Source organism: Ascaphus truei, chromosome 8, assembly GCF_040206685.1.
Source record: "Ascaphus truei isolate aAscTru1 chromosome 8, aAscTru1.hap1, whole genome shotgun sequence".
In the NCBI taxonomy this organism is placed as follows: domain Eukaryota; kingdom Metazoa; phylum Chordata; class Amphibia; order Anura; family Ascaphidae; genus Ascaphus; species Ascaphus truei.
Window position 1 is genome coordinate 28,251,479 of NC_134490.1, and position 16,630 is coordinate 28,268,108.

The 16,630-nt window shown below is 44.7% G+C and overlaps 1 protein-coding gene and 1 long non-coding RNA gene across 6 annotated transcripts in view; both read right to left on the reverse strand.

The window, feature by feature from the left end:
- Positions 1 to 13,928, reverse strand: part of LOC142501290 (uncharacterized) — a 54,399-nt gene extending 40,471 nt beyond the window's left edge. For 2 of the 5 annotated variants that reach the window (XM_075611015.1, XM_075611012.1), the window contains exons 1-2: positions 13,759 to 13,928; positions 9,542 to 9,615 (exon numbers count right to left, since the gene is read on the reverse strand). In XM_075611015.1, coding sequence (XP_075467130.1) covers positions 9,542 to 9,593 — 52 coding nt within the window. In that variant the 5' untranslated portion in view covers positions 9,594 to 9,615; positions 13,759 to 13,928. Of the gene's footprint in view, positions 1 to 9,541; positions 9,616 to 11,499; positions 11,757 to 13,758 lie in introns of those variants that run through there. The other 3 variants (XM_075611016.1, XM_075611014.1, XM_075611013.1) reach the window with 2 other exon arrangements.
- An 874-nt stretch (positions 13,929 to 14,802) lies between these two features.
- LOC142501293 (uncharacterized) overlaps positions 14,803 to 16,630 on the reverse strand; it is a 67,562-nt gene continuing 65,734 nt past the window's right edge. Inside the window, exons 5-6 of the long non-coding RNA XR_012803459.1 lie at positions 16,011 to 16,103; positions 14,803 to 14,984 (exon numbers count right to left, since the gene is read on the reverse strand). This is a non-coding gene — a long non-coding RNA (uncharacterized LOC142501293). The remainder of the gene's footprint in view (positions 14,985 to 16,010; positions 16,104 to 16,630) is intronic.

A 16,630-nucleotide genomic window follows, 5' to 3' on the forward strand; every position in this document is an offset into this window, starting at 1 on the left:
CCCGGGTTTTCCCCACAGTAAGCAGCTTCCTTGAGTGACAGGGGAGGAGGTGGGCTAAGGCCTGTGTTCTGCCCAATCCTGGGCTCAGACCTTGGACCTTCCTCCTCAGTACTTAAGGAGCTGCACACCTATATTTAGAGTGTGTCTCTTCCCTTGAGAGAGACAGGTATCACACAGGGGTGTACCGGGCATTGGCACCTGCTGTCTGCTCCCCTTGGGGGAGTGATGAGTGATACCTTACCCCTGACTCTATTAGGGAGTCAGGGAAGAGTAAGGGGTGCCCTTGGCCTGGGGTAGATGTCCAGGGACCATCCTGAGGTTGGAGACCTATTGGACTGAGCTGAAGCAGATACAAGTTGTGTTCCTGTGTATGCACAGAGACAATAACGTGTTCCAGTTAACTATACTCCTGCCTGGTCATTCCATCTGGGGGGAGCACAAGTAAGTTCTCCTGCAGGGATTGTCTCCACATCCCTGGAGCCTGCAGCAGATGGAGGCACTGTACCATGTGAGATCAGTAATCTACCCCAGAAGCCTGTCCTGATATCCCCACTACACCGGCGAATGACTCAGCATCCTGTGAACCAGCAGGTAGCCAGCACCATACACCTGGTAACAAGGGAAACTCCCAGAGGGTGGGGGAAATACCGTTAAAATATCAACTATTAATTGCTGCCACAATAAGTTTGTCTATCTTCTATTTTGTCCATGTGGTCTAAAATATGTAGGACAAACTATATGTCCACTTAGAGTACGAGTCCTAAAACACATGAGAAATATGGCTTGAATCCCACAGTGTCTCTCTACAATTCAAAAAATACCATCCGTCTAATCCAGAATGGTTATTATACGTGGGTATTGACCATGTCCCATTGAGTTGTAGAGGGGGAAACAATTAATAAAACTTTCCCAAAGAAAAACAATGTGGATTCATAAACTCCATAGCCTTCAATGTATGGGTTAAATATTGGTATAGATCTCACTGCATTTTTAGTGTGAATTTGGTTTGTTTAGCCCTCTACTGTATATATTTTTTTTACTTTTTTTGTTTCTGGAGTTCCCCATTATTATTCCTCTTTCTTGTTTTATTTTGATTTCCCAACCCTGGACGTCTATGCATCTTTTGTTACGTGATACCTCTTTTTGCATCCTGTTACCTCTATTTAACACTTGTATCATATTTGTTTCTATGTATATCATTTTCAGATTGTTTGGTTGTACTTCCAATTATAGGATTTGTTATATGATCACCTTTATCAATCTCTCACATACATTTGTGTTATGTTTAATTATGACTAACTTATTTCTCTCTCTCATGTAGTAGCTAATTATTAAATCTATTAAAGTTTAAGTTTGATTAAATGGTTTTCCTTATCATGTGATTAACTGTATATTGTAGTCATGTGTTTTTATGGTCATTTTTCGTTACCACAAGCCGGTGAATGGCTTTTATATTGACTTTGATATAGCCATTGAGATTTAATTATTCATTGCTGTTACAGTGGTGACGTCACATTTCACGGGACTGTACGTATTGCATAAACAGCCTCTGATGAAGCTCTATAGGACTAAAATGTGTTGGGCTATTTACACACTTGAAGAAACTCTCCAACGACTCTCCGTTTTGAAAGCCTGAGACCCGACTTCTGTGCTGACGACACAACTAGAAGAGACTTCACATGCCGAAACTGGGACTGAAGCATCCACAGGACAGAGGGGATGGACTGAGCAGTTTTCGTCATGTGAGAACCTTTTTGGTCTATCTGCGCCTGGCCTTAGGGCTAATTGTGAGTGCAACCTGTATCATTTAGTTTTTTAAGAAATACAGTATCACACTGTGCTCTTTAATCTTCTATCTTGTATTTCCATGTACATACTGTGAATGAGTATATGCCAAGTTAGTATCCTGACACTGCTCTCCATATCCTGTTTCAATCCTGCCACTTCATGTGAGTAGGTCTCATAACCCTCTGTCTTGTAGCACACTTTTTGTGGAGCACACTGCTTTACTATATATTTGTTCAACTTAATTACTTTGGTCTCCCACATCTCCACCTCTCTGCCTCTCCCACGCCCCACCTCTCTCCCACACCACACCTCTCCCACAACCCCACCTCTCTCCCTCTCCCACACCACACCTCTCTCCCACACCCCACCTCTCGCCCTCACCCCCGCCTCTCTCTCGCCCACACCCCGCCTCTCTCTCTCGTCCACACCCCCGCCTCTCTCTCTTGCCCACAACCCCACCTCTCTCACCAAGACCACTGACTCTTTTTCTCTCACCCAAACCCCCGCCTCTCTTTTGCCCACACCCCGGCTCTCTCCCGCGCACACCCCTGACTCTCTTGCCCATACCCCCACCTCTCGCCCACACTCCCACCTATCTCTCTCTCCCACACCACACCTCTCTCCCTCTCTCACACCCCACCTCTCTCCCACACCCTCACCTCTCTCTCCCACATGCTCACCTCTCTCACAAACACCCCCACCCCCCTCTCCCACACACCCATCACTCTCTTGCCCACGCCCCCACCTCTCTCGCCCACATCCCCACCTCTCTCTCCCACCCCCCTACCTCTCTCGCCCACATCCCCACCTCTCACTCTCCCACACCCCCACCTCTCTCTGTCCCACACCCCCACTTCTTTCTCTCGCCCACACCCCCACCTCTGTCTCTTGCCCACACCCCCACCTCTCTCTCTCACCCACACCCCCACCTCTAGCTCTCTCACCCACACCCCCATCTCTCACTCTTACCCAAACCTTCACCTCTCCCTCTCATCCACAACCCCACCTCTCTTGCCCACACCCCCACCTCGCTCCAACACCCCCATCTCTCTCATACACCTCCATCTCTCTCCCACACCCTCACCTCTCTCTCTTGATGACACCCCTACCTCTCTCTCTCTTGACCACCCCCCACCTCTATCCCCACACAACCACCTCTCTCCCACACCCCACCTCTTTCCCACACCTCTCTCCCACACCCCCACCTCTCTCTATTGATGACACCCGCACCTCTCTCTCTTGACAACACCCCCATCTCTCCCCCACACTCCCATGTCTCTCTTGCCCACACTCCCACCTCACTCTTGCCCACAGTCCCACCTCTCTCTTGCCCACACTCTCACTTCTCTCTTGCCCACACTCCCACCTCTCTCTTGCTCACACTCCCACCTTTCTCTCCCGCCCACACCCCCACCTCTCTCTACCCTACACACACCAACCTCTCTCCCCCACACCCCACTCCTCTCTCTTTCTCTCTCTCTCTATCTCCCACACTTCTTGCTCTCTTTCCCACACACCCTCCTCTCTCCAACACCCCCACCTCTCTTTCTTATCCACATCTTCACCTCTCTCACATCCCCACCCCTCTCTCCCCTACCCCTCTCACCCACCCATACCCCTACCTCTCATTCCCACCCCTTCTCTCACCCACACCCCCACCTGGGGGCTTTTGAAGCTGAAAGCACTGCTTAGTGTTTTTTGGGAATGTATATTCACCTTTATCCACATATTTACAAGACACAGGTTTTTTTCCTGAGGGTATTTGCGCCTCATTTTTCATGTGCTGTCTTTTATTTATCTGTATGTTGAATAGGTGGTCGTTGGAAGTGATGTGCGCGCCACACACTACAGCATAGCCATTTATGGAGCAGGCCCCAGTGGCTGTGTGTGTGGGCGCGCAAAGCGCTGTGATGCGTTCACTGGCAGGGAAGACACGAATTTTCTCTTCCCGTGCCATGATGCAATCACGTAGTCAGTGCGCAAGCAATTGAAGGGCAGATATGCCCCGTCGTGGCCGTGCCCCTCATCATGGCGCCGCCCATCCATGGTTACCCTAAAGACCGCCGATCGTGGCTTTAAACTGTGCAAGCACCACCAGGTAGCCATGCGCGCGTGCTGCAGGTAAGACTAGGGCAGTAGCCTAAGGCTGCGCGTAAAGTGCCCGCGACGGCGACACAACGTCACCCAAAACTAAATGCATTGCCGCCAATGCATGCACTTATAGTAAGTGCGACGGCGACGGAGCGTCGCGAATTTTGGTAGCTGGCAATATTTGATTTTTCAATGGCTGTCGCCTCATATGACAGCCCCTAAACCAATCAAATGCCAGAACGCCCACGACGCCACCACAAAGCAAAATATAACTTTCGCTAGCAGTGACGGGTGATGTCACTCGTTGCGTCGCCTGTCGCGGGCAATATACGCTTGGCCTTAGGAATCTGGGGGCGGCGCCAAGCAGAGGAGGAAAGAGCATGTGCCAGAGGGAGGGATGGGTGTGTGTGTCACTGTGTGTGTGTATGTGTGTTCTGCTCTGTCCTGATGTGTGTGTCACTGTGTGTTCTGCTCTGTCCTGGTGTGTGTGTGTGTTTCACTGTGAGTTCTGCTCGGTCTGCCTGTCCTGGTGTGTGTTTTCTGTGGCTGTCCTGTGTGTATTAGGGGGAGAGAGAATGACAAAAGGGAGGGAGGCAGGGGAATGACAAAGAAGGGGAGGAGAGAATGACAGAGAGAGGGAGAGAAGAATGAGTGAGGCCGTGAGGGGGTAGAGGGAAGGAGAGAGGAGGGGGGAGAGAATGATGGAGAGGGGGAGAGGGGCGGGAGAATGAGAGAGGAAAGGGGGGAGTGACATGGAGAGAGGGGGAACAAGAATGACAGGGAAAGGTGGGGAAAATGACAAAGAGGGGGAGAATAACAGAGAGGGAGAGGGAGAATGAAATCTGAAATCTATTAGTTATAACATTTACAATTTTCAGTTAGATAGAAAAAAAAATCTCAAACTGAATTGTGTGTGTGGGGGAAGGGGAGGGCGGAAGCTGAAGGTTCGCCTAGGGCACCAAATACCCTTGCACCAGCGCGGATGCCTAGGTAATCCCTCTTGTCTTTCTACAGCAGGAGTTCTCAACAGTCCTCAAGATCCCCCCCTCCCCCATGCAGGTCAGGTTTTAAGGATATTCCAGCTTCAGCACAGATGGCTCAATCAGTGTCTGTCTTTGACCGAGCCACCAGTGCTCAAGCAGGCTCTTCGACTGAACCACTGATTGAGCGATCTGTGTTAACTCAGGAATATCCTGAAATCCTGACCTGTTGGGGGTCTTGAGGACTGGAGTTGAGAACCCCTGTTCTACACCATCCATGCCTCACTTCCATGAGCAAATAGGAAGCCTCAATGTTGTCGGAGCATTACATCTTTCTATTGGACGACCCCAGTGGTCAGCTTTGATTTTACTATCAATTTACTGGCACATAAACCAGGTTGTCCCCAGAGCTAGGAAAATCACTGTTAAGCTCAAGGGAACCCCCTGGATCTGATGCAGAAAAAATAATAATGTCCAAAATGAGGGTGATTGCTGCTTATATCCATTGAAATGAGGCCAAAGGCACTGATTCCGAAAAGAATGATACTGAATTTGAAGCAGAGGAGCCTGGATAAAATCCCAGTTGCTGCTCCTTATAACCTTGGGCAAGTCACTATTACCCGTGACTCAAGCACTGCAATTAAAATCTCAGCTATAATTCATTTCCTCTCCCTATTTGTCGCTGTACCTTAGGCGGATATATTTCTATTTTTCCATTATTACCTTTCGATTGCCCGTGTACTTTGATATCTTTGATACTTTGAGCCTTTCGGTGCCTGGCATTTCAGTGTGTTCTTGGGTTATCTTGTGTTTACGACAACACTGTATTCTGACTTTCCTTCTGCTATTAGTGGAAGCACTGCTTCTTAAGCGATAATGGGGAGAGACAGGGTTGCAGACCTGTCTGAGACATGCAAATGCACCACAAGTGGTACTGTATTTATTGTACACTGTGCAGTGGAGGGTTTTTGTCACTTTTTTTACCGACTACTGTATAACTTTTTAAATGTCAGGTTATACCCATGTACCAGCTTCATGTTGCATAGTCAGCAACCAACCTCGCACTGATGAGACCCAAAAGGTTGGAACAGCTGTCTGTGAGTAGGTTTACTGGCTATGCACTTCTTTAACCCAGCCTGTGCTGAAAAGCTGTGTAACACAGCAGGCATAAGCTTATAGAGGTCAATGTTAAATGGATAAGAAGTAAGGAGTGACACACTGTGCTCATTTGGCTAGCATTACCCAGAATCCCTGGCTGCTAGTGGAAGCACTCTATGCTATGGCTGCGGCCCCGCTGCCTGTGCTGCACGCGCGCCTGCGAAGCTAGCGGGGGATGCAGCCAAATTCCCTGGTCTGCAGTGAGCTGCAGGGGGAAAGACGGGGGGGGGTGAAAGATGGGGGGGGGGAGTGACGGGGGCGCGGCCATGATGTCACCCGGCAGGTTCACCCTCATTGGCTGAACCGCTGGGGGGGGCATGGCCTAGCAATCCGTTGCCCGTGTCAATCTCAGTTTTCGGGTCTGCAAGAAAAACGCGCAGCGTGGCGGCCACCCCTCGCAGCGGGCCTGGCCTCATTGAGAGGCGGCTCTTGTCCCCGCAGCGCCCACCATAGCGCGCACTGCAGCAGCCAGTGGGGGCCAAGCCTAAGAGATAATGAGGAAATACAGGGTTGCTTATCTGTGTGAGACATGCAAATGCACCACAAGTGGTATTTCTATTTCCTGTACTTTCCTTCTATAATGTGCACTATGAACTGTCCCAGCAAACTGAATTACCTTGTCTTGCACTCACTGGCTTTACTTCTGCCCTAGGAGAAGGTCCTCTTTAGTGTCATAATTAGTTTTAGTATCACTTTATTTTGAACATTGTCATCTAATTGGTCTCAGTTCTAAGTTCATTACTGGAGGCCAAGGCAATTGTGACAATGATGTGGAATGGTGTGAAATTGTAAAATGTTGATCATTTTTACACATGCATATCTCAGACAACCCACCAACATTTGGCAAATGACAATAGGTACAATTCATTTGCTATGCAAGGATGGGAAATTTCAACAAGTGATAACTCCTAGGGAGGCCCTTTAACACTTGCAATTTTCTAAGATCAAACCAGCAAAAATACAAGCCAGTATTTGCATGTATTTATTTATTCGTATATTCAATGTAAGTGGTGTTTAATTCCCCATGATTTGCTGAATATTATCAGATCGGTTATCATTCTCCTAGTTACTTTCATTAGCTGAATTTCCTATGCGTCAGCCATTGACAGAAATAGGTACAGCTGGTTTTAATATGTACAGTTAGATTTAGCTAAATAGGAAGTTAGAGGGTCTGATATCTTAATATCAATGTACTGAAGCACCCTGATTCTGTTCTAAGCGCAGCATGTATGCATTTTGAGCGTGGTTATATAACAGACAATGAGAGGAGATGTACAGGTGGTATTTGAATGCAGAGTTTCGCTTTTTCTTAGCTTATTTTATGATGCTTGATTTACATGTTTCTTACATTCAGGTCACACGCTAAGAGATACATTAATAAATATCTGAAGCAATTCAAGGCCAGCTTGCTACAACCCCTCTTACAACTGTGCTGTATATCTTCAGGAGTTCAGGTGACAGAGTGAAAGGAGAGGCTCACCTCATATTAATGGAATAAAAAAAGTAGGGTCCTAAACAAACCATCCACACCTTGGACTTCTTATTCCTAATACATACACCTTTACCCATGTCAAGTAAATACACGTTTTACAACATTCATTAAAGCTGCAGACCAAGCAATATCCTCCATGTACTGTATGTTTTTTTAAATAAATCAGTTCTGTACTATGAGAAAATATTTGTAGCATTTTTTAAAGACAACTCTGAATGATATTTTTAATGTATTATAATGTAACAAGCATTGTTGGTTTCTATAGCAACCATTTACCAAGTCACATCCCCTTCCTCTTCTGAAACAGGCTCTGACACATCCCTTTCTGAGCCCCGCCCTCTCTCTAGCAGTGCACCAATTGTATCTAGTGACTGCCTGGTCACATGATCTTCCCCACAGAACTTTGCATCTTTGGTCCTCTTCTGCTGCACTGACATCCATTTAGTGACCCCTCAAGCCGAATCTTCGCTGATCGATCACAGGAGAACGGATCAATCGGCAACTTGGCTAATTACTTATCATTGTGTGGCTTGTATTGATGCACATAATAAAGGGGGAGTGGTGGAAATGGCAGCTTGGACGGCTGCTTTAGGCTGCGGTCCTAGTGACTGCTACAGCGCATACCTCGGCGTGCGCTGTGCATATAAGCACCGCCCCTCAATGGGGCTGGGCCCAGTACGCACCTTCCCGCTCATGGTGCAGCCGCACCGTACTGCCAGGTTTTTTTAAACTCAATGAAATTGAGTTCTTGCGACGGAGGCGTGGCCACGCCCCCGCCAGCGGTTCACCCAATGAGGGCGAACCAGCCGCGTGAGGTCATGGACACGCCCCCGCAAAAACCCCACTATGCCCCCTCCCGTCGCAATCTCCCTCTCTCCTTGGAAGACCGCAGATCGCGGTTAGCGCTGTGTACGCGTCACCCCCTCCCCTCCCGGGGCGCGCGTGTCACAGTGCTGACTGGGACCGCAGCCTCAAGGTGTCACCTAAAACACAGAACTATAGAGTTTGGCAGCAGATAAGAACCACCTGGCCGGCCTCGCCTGCCCATTTCCCTGTGTGCTGTGAAATCCCGGACCCTATTTGATCTTTGGCTTTCTTTCATATTTAGGATTTTCTTATGTCTGTCTGTCTATCCCAAACTTTTTTTTATTTCCTCATTGTATTAGCTTCTACCAAATGTATCAGTAACACTATCTTTCACTGCCTTAGCACTGCTGCTAGGGGAAAAGAATTTGCCAGACATTTATGGAAAAAACAAATGCAAAAACCCTGCTCTACTTTCCAAATTGGCTTGCAAGTTTAGTGAAATTATACATCCTGTTTTTTCACTAAGGAGTTATTTGATTCCATGTTTTTAATCAACTAATTTAAAATAGCCAATTATTTAATACCTCAACTTCCAAACACATTAACCCCTTACTCAGTGTCAGATTTCCCATTAGGCCCAGGCCGGCGGCGGCAAAAATTCCCTCCCCAATATAATTTTGCCACACTTTCGGGACTATCGGGCCTAATGGAAAGGTACTGGCCTGCGCCAGCCGTCTCCTCCTCTCTGCCGCCCTCCTGCTCCTTTGGAATCCCAGCATCAAATGACGCCGCGGACGTCCCCAACGTGATGTCACACAGCATCTCGTTGCCATGGCAACGTGACATCGCGAAGTCACGATGTCACGTTTCCATGGCAACGCGCCGCTGTGCGACGTTACGTTGGAAACGTCCGCGGCGTCATTTGACACTGGGATTCCAAAGGAGCAGGAGGGCTTCAGACACAGGCAAGTGCCTAGGGGCGGCAAATTTTGAAATCCGCCGCTGCCCTTACTATCTCAAGGGTAGTGCTGTAGTTCCAGCTGTCATGATCCTCATTCCCAAATGATACATAAGGCTCTGCTTTCTCTGAACTTGTCGTTTCTAAAATTGATTATATACAATATATCATACTTATTCACTTATGCTAGTAAGTAGAATTCGTGGGTAAATGGTTCAATTTTTTTTTTCAATCTTGCATTGATAAAGCCTACATATTTGTACTTACCAGCCTTCCTTTGCCCACAATTTGTACATTCCTCGCTGTCCCTTTCATCCATATCTCAAGGTAGATTTTTCAGTCTAAAATTTGAACATGCAAGTTTGTGATTTATAAGGCCTAATGAGAGGAAGACCTCACTATAACACTGTAATATTTAACATTTTCAATTGATATATTTTTGAGTCATTGCCATTTATTCAGCTACTCATTACCACTATACATGCGGCATAGAGAGAGAGAGAGCTTCCAATGTTCTAATTATTTTAAAACTTAAATGTCTGCGTTTATGTTTTTGTTCTAAAATGAAGCGGCGAAAATGACAGACCTGCCAATTATTATTTTTTTATGTGTAATGCTCTGTCCCCTTTTGATGACATAACGAGCTCTGGCAACCCCCAGCTCCAAAACCCGAACCTGCGGCCCCCGTTAGAAAGGCCCTCTTTTCACATTTCCCCGTGTGTTTTCAGCTCTCCGCCGGGAAACCGTGAGAAGGGTCCAACACTGTGTGTTACATGGGGGAAATGTGGCAGATGGGAAATTGCCTTGACCTTCTACACAATAGCACAGGTATTGAGATGCTGTAATATACTGTATGAGGCGGAACCATTTGTGTTTGTGTTATTACCTGTTGTTTCACATTCTTACTTAATCTTCCACCCCAAACTTTGAATAATAACATTTCCATTTGCCTGTTGAATTGTTGTAGGTGGGGAAATCTTTTAGGGGACCAACATAATAATACTTTATAGACTAAGTAATAGTGTACAGAGAGACTTGAATAAGAAATCTATTGATGTTGTGATAGCCCTACACTGTTATCTTGTCTATGAAAAATCAATATGTTGGTCCCCTAAAATGTATCCCAACCTACAACAAATCTACATTTCTCTGGGACCAAAATGGCTAATAGAACTTTGAACTATTGTCTGCCTAAATCAAAAGGCACTAAGACAGACAGGATGAAAAATGTAAATGTGTAGCTTAAGAATTACTCGATACCTTAGGACGGGAGTGGACAACTCCAGTCCTCAAGGGCCACCAACAGGCCAGGTATTGGGGATATCCCTGCTTCAGCACAGGGGTCTCAATCATTCGGACTGATGTGCATAATAAAGCTGTAGTGACTAATGCACACTTATGGGGCGTCAGAATGCTGTCCTTGTGATATGATAGACCTTCGGGACCCAATGAATTTGAAGTGTTGTGGGACATAAGTCTAGATCCACAAAACTCAGTTAAATCAGGGCTTAAAACATGACAATGCCTCAAATAGTAACAGACGTTATGTTCCCTGAATTAACATGGCTTCCACAAAGCTAATTATATACAAAAACAACGTCAGAAGAACATCTCATTAGCATAGGATTAACGTCATGTTATTGAAGCATAATATTGCCTTATCTTCCAGTAATGTGATGTTAAATACTATTTAGCGTTACTCTAATACAGACCCTGACAAAGGTCTTTAGTTGAGAAAGAGTGGAGAGGGAAATGGCGCTATGTTAGTTACAGTAAATCATGAGTGTGTGTGTGGAAGTTTAGTGTGCGTGAATGCAAGGGGGAGAGTGTGAGTGGGAGAGGGAACGTAAGTGGGAGAGTGAGGGGGAGAGAGATTGGGGTGACGGGGGGGGGGGGGCACGATATGGGGGCCAAGGGTTGGGGTTCCCTAGAATTACAAAATCGAATTCTGGGGTCCCATAACCAAAAAAAGGTTGAAAACCACTGGTTTCGATAGTAGTTACACCAAGTTTAAATATAGCTTAAATAACGTAACCTTACGTCCCCCGTGTTACCCTTAATGGATTTTTGTTACTATGCAATGTTATGATAATGCCTCATTTGCATATCGCTATCACTGATGTTTGTTTTATGTGAAGCTGCAGTTCAAGCTCCCGTTTTTTTTTGGGTTTTTTTAGGGTTTTTTTTTTTACTTCAATAGTTTCATGTGGGCAATCTCTACTTACCTAAAGAACTGCATAGCTGCCGGTCAATTCATTCTCCGTCTATTGATCGGCAAAGTTTGGCGACATCTTTAAATATGGGGAATGTAAATGGTTGCAATAGCAACACGCATGCTTTTAAAAATAGAATACAAAAAAACTGGTCTTCCAAAGTTGTTTTTTTTTTTTTTAAACAGGAAATGCTAAAAGTATTTTTTCTTAATACACAACTGATTTATTAAAAAAAAAAAAACACATGCAGGATATTGCCTGAACTGCAGCTTTAAAGGAGCTTTGTGAATCTTGTCCAGGAATCCTGAAAGAATAGTTAATAGTTTTATCAGGAGGGGTACTACAGTCCATCTACACTAGTATAAAGAAATGTAGTAATCTATCTTGTACTGCAATGTTTCATGGGATATAGGAACATTTTAAACTAATAACATCTTGTTTAGTAATAATAAAAAAAATAAAACATCTGCAGGTTTTTCCTCAAGTATCAGATGGTCGGACATCTATATTCCAGTTTCAAAACTTTTTGGTAGCTGATGTTTGTATTGCCATACGCTAAAGGGTGTATTTACTAAAGTAGTATGTGGTTATGGGGCAAGAGTCCCAAAAACAGTGCTCAATCTCGTTCAGAACTTCAGTAGATAATAAAAATCCTTATTAGGTTGTGGAGTCAGCCTATAACCATAACTAGGTATTGGACCCAGTGCTTAGTACATGAATCTATCATATATGACAAATAACATGAATGAGGGTTAACGTACCGTTACTTTGTAGGATTGTGCCCTACATGACCCTTGTGTTGCCGCACTGTTATCGGTCATCCAGTCTTAATGAAGGGAGACATACAATACTCACATATGGCTGTTCTCCTGTGCGTGCATGCTCGGTGTGCAATATAACAGTAGGAAGGATCCGAAGATTCCAGCGGTGCACAGCTTGTAGAGATGAGAGACCAGCAAGGTGTGGATTAAAAATGAAATTTTATTGAAAAAACATATCAATCATCTCAATGATTAAGGACCACGCAGGTCTGAAACGCGTCAGAGTGTGTCCCCCATACCATATGTTTTTTCAATAAAATTTCATTTTTAATCCACACCTTGCTGGTCTCTCATCTCTACAAGCTGTGCACCGCTGGAATCTTCGGATCCTTCCTACTGTTATATTTACTAAAGTATCCCGGCTGCAAAATGAGGGCAAAACCAGTACTGAAAACAGAGCCATATTCATCAAAGAAAAGGAATCCCACTGAAAACAACAGGAGTTTTCCTTTGATAAATCTGCTGCAATTCTTTTGCACAGACTTTGCCGTAGATTTGCTGTGGGGGACTTCAGTAAATAACCCCCTAAGTGTGAAAAATGACAGAGCATGTATGTAAAAATTCTGCACAAGTGTAGTAGCCAAGCAAAAAGGCATTGTATTTGTCTGTGATTGTATGTGTGTGTGTGTGTGTGTGTGTATATATATATATGCAGATGAGCATACAGTTGTATATATATATACACACAGTGGTCGACAAATCACCAAAAAATCTACTCGCCACCTAATACCAAACGTGTGCTGCTTGGGCCAATAGGAGCTCGCCACGATGTTAAATCAAATAGGTTTGTCGAACACTGTATATAGATATAATATATATATATATATATATATATATATATATATATATATATATATACACACACACACACTATATATATATATATATATATATATATATATATATATATATACACACACACACACACACACTATATATATATATATATATATATATATATATATATATATATATACACACACACACACACACACTATATATATATATATATATATATATATATATATATATATATATATATATACATACACACACACACACACACACACACACACACACACACACACACACACACACACATATATATATATATAATATGTGTGTTAGAAAAGAGAAGCGCGTGCCCCATAGTGTGAATCTGTGAAAATGTTTAGTGAAAAACTTGAAAAATGTAAGGTAACACACTCACAAACGGAGTTAAAATATCAGCATGGTAGAGAAATATATCTCTAGTGGCTACTCATCTACAGCAGGTCTCTGTCCTCCAAAGTGTATAGTGAGAGGCAGTCCTTGTTTCTCCAACACAGCGCAATGCAGGGTAGGCAGAGGTATTTCTGATTACTGAGTAATCAGTATTTGTTGGTTACTTAGAATTCCCGAGCAGCGCCAGGTACTTTGCAGCTAGTGATTCATAAATTAATGTACTTACAATTTTATGTCTATACTGTATATTCTGCCGTGTAGGAATATTCTTTTCGCTTCAATCCACAGCAGCCGTCTAACCCAACCTGTTCTGTGTGCGATTTATTTATGCCTCCCTTACTATTGTATTTCATTTTACTTCCTCATTACATGTCAAATACTGCTCATACGTAAACGAACATATAAGACACAAGGAGTCGGCTTCTCAGGTTGATCATGATTATGCAGCAATTTGACTAAAGCATTGCAAGACTACAGTAGATTACAGTAAAACAGTTGCGCAACCAGAGGGTGTAAGGGTGCATTTGCACCGCAAAAGAATTACAGAGGTCCCGTGCTCTTCCCCACAGCAATGAAACTGGTTGCGGGGGGAGACAGTGGGGCCTCTATAAGGCCGCGTCAATGGATAGTGCTTGCGGGCGGAGGCGCACTGAGGCACGCTTCCGCTCGGCACTGAGCTCCTACAGCCGCAATGAGAGCGGCTTTAGTAGGGGCTCGCCTACGCTTCCGCAAGCGCGCGGAAGCTTATGTGTTAGGGAAATTTTAAATCTTCGCGCTTGCCGGAGCGCAGGGCCGGTCACGTGAGCGGTTCGCCCAATGAGGGCGAACCAGCTCCGTGACGTCACTGGTACGCCCGCCAACACGCCCACGGACGGCGCGCTGTCTAAGGCCAGGGAAAGCACCCGCTTTCCCTCAGCCTCAGCGCGCCTCTGCCCGCCAGCAACAACCATGGCCGAGGCCTTAGAGAGCAGCCCTCCTCCCTCTACATCATTTGCACAGTGTCGTCATGGCGATGAGACATCACATGTTGACGCGTTGCCATGACAACATGCCATCAGGTGACGTCATGACGCCGCGGGATGAAGGCCGGCTGGTAAGTGAAATGCCCGGAAGCCTGCATGGTCGGCCAGATGGACATTATGGGTGGATCGTAATGTCGACATTTCCCCCCAATATGAATTTCTGGTTGCGCCACTGCAAAGAAAGGACACGTTTTTTCCAGTTACAAACATTTTTTTATTTTATTTACTTCCCAGAAGCAGTAAGGAGAGATCAAAACACTTCCCTTTTGTAGATGAAATAGCAAAATAAAAAAATTCTGTGGGGTTTTTCAAGACTTGCGAAACTAGTTATTGGTAAAATCCTTTCTACGTTACCATTTTTTTTTTTTTTTAGCACTGACTTTCTTCAAGGGTCGCGCGGTTGATTTTCTTCATCAAACATGAGACTAACCTTTATAAAACAAGGGAGAGAAGGGAGAGAAGGGAGAGAGCCCCCGCATCAGCTTAAAGTAGTATTATAGTAAATTGTGTAATCTGAAATCTCATCCGGTGCAAAAAGGGATAAGGGGTCATAAGCAAAAACAAACTAAAAGGTTCCCTCATGAATGCACTCAGATAGATGTAGTGAGGTAAGTGAAGTATAATTAAAATCAATTCAATGAATAATAAAAATCGGTTTGTATAGAGGGGTGGGGTAAGAAGGTCCAAGACCACCCCCTATTGACAGACCAAAAGAAGTTTTGGTCTGTCAATAGGGGGTGGTCTTGGACCTTCTTACCCCACCCCTCTATACAAACCCATTTTTATTATTCATTGAATTGATTTTAATTATTCTTCACTTACCTCACTACATCTATCTGAGTGCATTCATGAGGGAACCTTTTTGTTTGTTTTTGCTTATGAGACTAACCTTCTCTGCAACTGGTCTCCGGTGACCAGGGATAAAACAACATGGCCGCCTTTATCTCCACTGCTTCCTGGGTCACCATTTGTAGTGTATAAGGTTATTATTCTCAATAGTCCAATGGATTATAAGGTGGTTGAAATCAGAAGCTATTAAGAATTTATACAGGACTAAATATGTGTTTATTAGGAGTTCATCTTTCTTTATAATAAACTCATGTTATATGTACACCTTGTGCATGAAAGTATAGTAATTAGAATTAGCAAATGCAGGTGTTTATTTTACCACACAGAATTTGTTACACAAAAACAACTGACTTTGGATTAGTGTTCTACCCAGATAGTGTGACAGTCTGAGACATATGCAGAGGTACAGTCAGGTAGAGAGATTTGGGGAAATTAAACCATGGCTTTTATTCAGCCTGTCACTTTAAACAACACAGTTTAAGGGAACACAAAAATAAATACACAGCTGATCCCTTTTTAAGGGCTAACTCACTTTCCCAGTCACTATCTACAGGGATGGGAGGATACGCCTCTTTCCAACCTATGACCCCAAAGTACAAAGAGGTACCTGTAAGCAGAGGACCCTTTATGTCAGTCTCTGGGTCTGGGTTGGTCTCCATTGAGGGGCCACACTCTGGCGGGTTCCATGGTCCGCTGTACCCTAGAATAGAGGTCTGGTTACTGATGTCTTGCAGTGCATTTGCGTGAGACTGCATTTTTTTTTATCACGCTTTAAAACATGAAGCCAAGAGCGGGATTCACTAAGAAGTGAAGGCCATTTTTTTAAGGCTATTAAAAAAAAATAGCACTTTCGTCCAACCTGGTGTTTTGTATCAGTGCTATAGCGCTATAAATTCTATAGCGCGATAGCTGATAGAAAAAATTGAAGCCTGTAAGAGCTGCATGGAGACGCTGCGTCTCTATGCATGGCTCCTACAGGCGATCGTACAGTAAAAAATATAGATTTTGATAATAGTGTAGATGAGCAGGCAGTCTCCTGAGCTGAACCGCATTGGTTTCAGGTTGGGGGCCCCCCTACTTCCTGAGATACAGGCCCTGTTATGGGGTGCCGGTATTCCCTGTGATTTAAAAACTTCCGCGCCACGTGACGGGGGGATTAAAATCCTGCACTGGGATTCCGGCACCCCATAACAGGGCCTGTATCTCTGGAAGCAGGGGGTCCCCGAG